The sequence below is a fragment of the Sardina pilchardus genome, chromosome 4 (genome assembly GCF_963854185.1).
Source record: "Sardina pilchardus chromosome 4, fSarPil1.1, whole genome shotgun sequence".
NCBI classification, from domain to species: Eukaryota; Metazoa; Chordata; class Actinopteri; order Clupeiformes; family Clupeidae; genus Sardina; species Sardina pilchardus.
The window spans coordinates 17,386,435-17,392,978 of record NC_084997.1 but is presented as its reverse complement, the minus strand read 5'-3'; the positions used below and the strand labels follow the sequence as shown (position 1 = coordinate 17,392,978).

Here is a 6,544-nt window from a genome sequence, read left to right as displayed (position 1 = left end):
CTGTGGATGAAAGGGGGACGCCGCAGCAGCAACGCAGGAGAGACACTCTCCCTTCATGTCTCTCTCCTCAAACATCCGTGTGAATGAGAGGATGCAGTTACAATTACCGTTGCCCCGGGCCTGGCCCTGGGAGAGGGCGGCCGCATTACTGAGCTTGATTTGTCTCGCTCTTTTACCAGCGTTAAAGCCTTAAACGCAGATCAGGGTCACGCAGTGCTTGGAACAACAGGTGAGGTCAAAGGGAGAGCAATAGGCAGATAATAAAAAGAATAATAATAATAATAATAATAATGACATGTTTTATTTGTATTGTACCTTTCATACACAGAATGCAGCTCAAAGAAAAAAAAAACAGGGAACCTGAACTTGTTGAGATCTGCTCAAGTGAAAAAAATGGTTGAAGTCACCTGATTTGTGGTGACTGTGCGGTCAAGCCTGGTATTGGAATGTGGCTATGCTAACCAAAGAGGCTGAAACACAAGGCTGCTAGCATCTGTGGCTACTGTGGTACCGAGTACCACAGGTCAGGTGGCAGGTTTACTTCCTCCACAGCTACTGTACCTGCTGGCTAGTGCAGTTAAAGTTACCCCCTAATCTTCACTTCCAGTCAAGTCTCGGCCCAATATAACCTGAATTGTGTTGACCGTGTGGTTCGGCATCTGGTGAACTTGAAGCACCTCTGATAGGAGATGGGTATGCTAGTAATGACGCTAAAACCCATGGATGCTAGCATCTGTCAACTGTCTACCATGCCTGATAATTTATATCTGGAGGGAGATATTCTCACTGAACAGCTGCAGTATCCACTTGATATCATCATACAGAGTCAAAAGTGCAACCACCGCACCAAACTTAAAATTGGTTTAGCCAAATATGGTGAACCTAACTGACTTTCTGTTTGCTATGAATGCCCTGTTTGCAAAGTGCAGACTCTTATTGTTTTTTTTTTTTCGCTCAATTTCCTTCGTAACACAATGCTGCTCATGTTTTTTCCTGTCATTGGGAAATCCACATCAAAGAATGCATGACTCATATGCTGTCTGTCTGTCCGCAAGTGGCAGAGTTTGTGTGCCCCCCCTGAAGTGGCAGAAAAGTTGGTGTTGGTAGTGTTTGACTTCTGAGCCATTCGCACATGTGATTATTTGATTGTATGCGGCGTGAGAAAGAGAGAACAGACTGCCATCTGGTGTGCTTTACAAAATGGAAGCCATATTCCGGTGCAGGGATAGGAATGACGTCCGTGTGTGTGTGTGTGTGTGTGTGTGTGTGTGTGTGTGCATGAGACAGAGAGAGAGAGAGAGAGAGAGAGAGAGAGAGAGAGGGAGAGAGATAGAGAGACTGTGTATTTACGCATGAGAGGAAGAGGGTGGATGCTGGGTTGCCAGGATGCGTGGGTGTTGGGGGGGATTAGCTGATGAGCGTTTCCACGGCGCCAGTGATGTAATCAGTGGGAATGGAAATCCAGCTTTTCAGGCATTAACCCTCTCACTTTCTCTCTCCCTCTCAATCCCTCCTGTCTCTCCCTCCCTCTGTCTCCCTCTCTCTTTCTCTCTCTCCCTCTGTCTCTGCAGACTGTCTACAAACCCTGGCTGTGCTCCCAGTACTTCCAGACGACACAGATGCACTGCAGCAACAAGATCCCCTGCAGGCAATACTGCCTGGAGGTGCAGCAGAGGTGTCCGTTCATATTGCCAGACAACGATGATCTCATTCACGGAGGGAGCCCTAGTTTCAGATGCCCAGGTGAACAGAACCGAATGCCCTTGGGCTTGTAAAGCCTCTGTGCTCTCTCTCTCTCTCGCTCTCGTTCTGTCTTTCATTGTCCCCCTGACTAGTTCTGGTACCTCTGCAAAGTCAGTGCTGTGCTGAGACTTAGGCTGAGGTATTGGGTAGTATTGCTGTAGCTGTTGTAACACAATCACTGCTGCCACCTTGTGGCCATGGGTGGTGCTACTGACATTTCCCCAGCCTCCTGTCCCTGCATCTCTGCCCAAGCACTTGTCTTCCCCTGGTGGTGATGGGAGTCTTGGGATGTGTAGTTCAGCCGGGGTTGCTTTGATGTGTTTGGGGGGCAAGTGAGCAGGCCACGACCTCCCATAATCCTCCTGGTGTTATGATGAGCCGTGCAGAGTAGATTGAGCTACCCTCGCCGTGCCTCTTTGGAAGGCCTGCCCCTCCTCGAACAAGTCTGGTGGCTGGTGGCGACAGAGAGTCCATGCCGGACAGAGGAATCGCGCTGGTGCTGACCCGCTTAGAGGCTGACTGCACGGTCAGCCCGCAACGCAATTACCCAGAAGGCTCTAATCGCCTTAGCGTCCAATGAGCTGTCAACAGAAGCTTTTTTTTGTGTCAGTGCACTTGGAAGTACTCTGTTGCCGAAAAACCACTGCACAAATCACAAATTTTGGTGCCTTCAGCCAAACCATTTATGACCTTAGAGAGAGTACGTGCAGCGGTAGACCTCTTTCGGGGTATCAGGTTTAATATGAGGTGTGAAACCCTCGTGGGTAGCAGCACAGCGGGACTAAAAAGTAGCAGTTGAGTCACACAGTAGATATTTTTCTACCAGCTGAGTTCTTACACGCACGGCGCTAGTGTGGCTGGGAAGTCAGGAACTAAAATGATATTCTAAAAACTTGAATTATGCTGCACTGCATCCTTGATGCTTTATCAAGCCACGGAATTGCTATTATGCATTGTTTGACATACAGAAACCTCTTAAGTAGGGTTCAGACCAAAGATTCCCGACGAGACGAGACGAGCCGAGCCGCGACGTTTTAAAACTTTGCAACTGCGACTCAACATGTTGAATGCTCTGCAACGGCTTGCGACGGCTTGCAACTACGGGCAACTTCTAATTCACACCTCTGCAACTCGGTCTCGTCACATCAGGAATCTTTGAGTTGGGCTTTAGAGTGAATGCTTTTGGCTTTTTCAGCCACAAGGTTTATGGTGTCAGCCACACTGCTCATAATGTCCCAAGGGCACACTTTCTTGCACCTAGCCATGCAAATGCAAGTAGCCAGTATATTATAGCATATACTGTAGTGCCAAGCTCAGGTCAAGGGACTACCGATGTCTGTATATGAAGAAAAATAGTTCTCTTAGCGCAGCCAAAATGCATTACCAATTTCCAAACTGCCTCTAGAGTCAATGTTAGCTAAAGCAATTTTTACCCAAGAGCCTCGTAAAAAAATCCCTTTCCCTGGCTGAAGAGCCAAATATAAGCCTGTGATGACCATGGTCAATGCAAAGTGCTGGCTGAAGTGGTATGACTTTCACAAGCAAGGCACGGTAAGAGCAGGAGACCTGCGCGAGTCCCTGGGCTCTGACAGTTCAGTGAACAAGGGTGAAGGCCGGGGGAAGGGGTGACTCATTTCCTTGTTTACATTTTTACTTCATTCTTTTATTATTATGATTATTATTAACTGGTTGTTTTACTCTAACTTGTATTGCTACTTGTACTGCTATACTTTTAAACTACTGTCATTCTAAAGTAAAGTCACTTTGGATAAAAGTGTCTGAAACCATAACCAGCTTTTTATGTTTTCCATAAATTTCACCCGAAAGCCAGATATCCCTAACTTTTTGTGAGTAGTAAGTCACCTCGGACAACAGCGTCTGCTAAATGAATAAATGTAAATATAAATAATGTTATGCTGTGACGTCTTACTGTGCGTTCAGACCAAGACTGTCAAAAGCGTCAAGAGCGCCGGAAATCATTCATTTTCTATGGAGAGTCGACGTTAGTTACCGGCGTCAAAAGCGTTCTGGGCTTGAGTGTGGCTTCATGAGCGTCACGGGCGTCAAAAAAAAGTTGAGCCTCAATGAACTTTATGGTAATGAGCTGTGACACGGTTCAGCATCAACCAATCAGAATGTCAAACTCGCAGGATTGCTGCTTGTGGTTTGTTCGAATGTTTCACGTCATGGCTTTGACGCTTTTGGCGCCGAACTGGGTTAAGCGTCCCGCTATGAGCTTCACCAGCGACTTTGACACTTTTGACGGTTTCGGTCTGAATGCACAGTTAGACAACTGTGTGTGTGTATCGTGATGAAAAAGGGGCGTGTCTGCCGAAGAAATGATTAGTAGAACCCAGCAACCCAGCAGAAGAAAGTAGCGTGCCTAACAAGGGTCTTACTGAGTGCATGGTTTTGGACTGACACTAGTTTCCATGCTTTTTTGTTGTACTTGCAAACATCGTATCCGTATGCTCATGCTGCATGTTAACAGTATGTTTTGCTAATTTGTTTGTATTTGTCTCTTCCCTTCTGCTCATCTCCTTTTTCTCTCCGATACCTCAAAGGGCTGTCGAAGAATCAGCAGACCCAGTCTGAGACAGAGTGCTGCGACGTGCGATGGATCATCCACTCAGACAACAGCTCCGTGGGGATGCTGAAAAGAAGCCACCCGTCGTGTCAGCACAGGAACTCTCTGAGCTCCTCGGCAGCCTCCAGACTGTGCAACAGCAGGCTCAAACTTTGCCTGTTGGTCCTGGTCCTCCTCCATACGGTCGCCACTCTCACCGCATCCCATAATGCCACCGGCCTGAGCCTCCCGACAATCTCGCCTCTGGACGAGAACTCCAACGCCAACGAAGAGTGACGCCGAGTGTGTGCCTCGCCGGCTACAAAAAAGAACTCGCAGTCGGCACCGTCGGGCACCCTGGTCAGCAGTTGTCGGGGGCGAGCGTGTCATGCACCCGCAATGCTTTCTGGGACATGTAGTGCAGGGGGGACAGAAGATGACATGCAAACAATCAAACAAAACAAACAGACCCTTAAATAAGACAAAAAACTCGAAAACGGACAAACACTTAAAAAAAATGATAAGAACAAGGGACAACACCACAGCCTGGAAGAAAAGGCCCCTCTAGAGCTGAGTTTCTCTCACACACCTTTCTTTTTGTTGTTTTTTGTCTTTTCTATGAACAGTGTGTCAGTACAACTTTGATTTTGTTGCACTAGATAGGAAAAAAAGTATTTATTTGGTTTCTTTTCTTTTTTGTACGTGCACAAAAAGGGAAACTTGGGACACCTAACAAGTTACACGTGTGTGTATGTGTGTGTGGCAGGAACTGGAACTGAATGTGTGCATATTTGTGTGAGTGTGTGTGTCTGTGTGCATGTGTTAGTTTGGGTGCCCACAAGGTTCCATTTTGTTTGCATTCCTTTTCATGAATCAGAATAGTCAAACATGGCTGGTCTGTCAATACCGAATATGATGTCGTTTTTTTTATAAATATATTCCCAAATCTCAAAGCCACTTAAGGAAGAAAAAAACATTCAGAATCTCTTTCTAATCCGAACCAACGACAAGCTTATCAACCTTTGGAGCCTCGCAATGGATGCATGTGTAAGCAAATATGTGTCATTGTGATGTCACTTCCTGCTCTGCAGCATCAAGCATCAGGAAGCTGAAATAAGCAAGGCGGTCAGAATCTTCATACTTATGTTTTAGCCCTTTAGAAACATTCTTAAAGATAAAATATATATATATGTATTCTCTCTTCTATAGTTGCATGTTATTATGTCAATGTTTAGAAAAACCATGGCCTTGATTCTTTTGATAATCCCTATGATATTCAGACGGCGGTTGTGTCGAGACCGTCCACTGGAACTGAAAACAACGGAACTTTCCAGAAGCAGTAAAAAGCTTGTCAATTCTCTGTGTGAAGTCTGAGGTCAACGCTTAACACCCCCTGAGACATGACAGAACAGCACCACGCTCTTTTCCCCCTCCATCCCTTACATGGCATCGCGTAAAGGGCTTATTGATCATTTACACACCGTCACACGCTCACAAACATACACACGCACACACACACACACACATCCCACACTTAGTTGTAGATGCATATTGTTGTTTGGTTGGGTTGTTCATATGTATGTAAATATATAAATATCTCAGATGACACTTTGTGCTTTAGGGTGTCATGGAGAACAGGCGAGTCACCAGGCCCAAATCATTTACCCGCCGTGTGAGGAGGGACCGACGGTCGCGAGACGTGTTAGCCATTAGCACATTAGCCATAGTGCTAACTCGAAAGATTAGTTGGAAAGAGACGCTTAAGGGCTGATCTTTTAACTTTCATTTGATCCTATACCTTTGCTTTTCCTTGTTCTGTTTTCCTTTTCCTCTACGGGTGAGCTACGCCAAGGGACGACGAATATGGGCATGAACATGTAGGTGGACGGAGATCGGTTTTACTTGCTGATGAGAGAGGAAAGAAAAAAAAATAAAATAAAAGCATGGTCTCGTCAAGAGCTATTGCATTCCAGGGGTGTCCTTCGTGGCTGTGCAGATTTCTTAAAGCAGGGCAGCTCCATGCCAAACTAGTGTTTCAAACCAGCAGCAGGCAGAGGAGAGAGAGAGAGAAAGAAAGAAAGAGAAAGAGTGTACCTCTATCTCTGACTGCGGAAGGGGTTTATACGCTGACACAACGCTCAGACAAAACGGAGACATTCCTTTGGTGAGCGTACTACCATACTGGAAACCGACACAAGCTATGTTTTCAACGGGCTTCTCTTGTCAGACGACGCA

At 46.2% G+C, this 6,544-nt stretch overlaps 1 protein-coding gene across 1 annotated transcript in view; it reads left to right on the top strand.

Annotated features, from left to right (window-relative positions):
- Positions 1 to 4,803, top strand: part of LOC134078024 (NALCN channel auxiliary factor 1) — a 92,610-nt gene extending 87,807 nt beyond the window's left edge. The window contains exons 2-3 of the mRNA XM_062533653.1: positions 1,572 to 1,743; positions 4,308 to 4,803. Of these exons, the coding sequence (XP_062389637.1) occupies positions 1,572 to 1,743; positions 4,308 to 4,606 (471 nt within the window). The 3' untranslated portion in view covers positions 4,607 to 4,803. The remainder of the gene's footprint in view (positions 1 to 1,571; positions 1,744 to 4,307) is intronic.
- Positions 4,804 to 6,544: the final 1,741 nt, after the last annotated feature.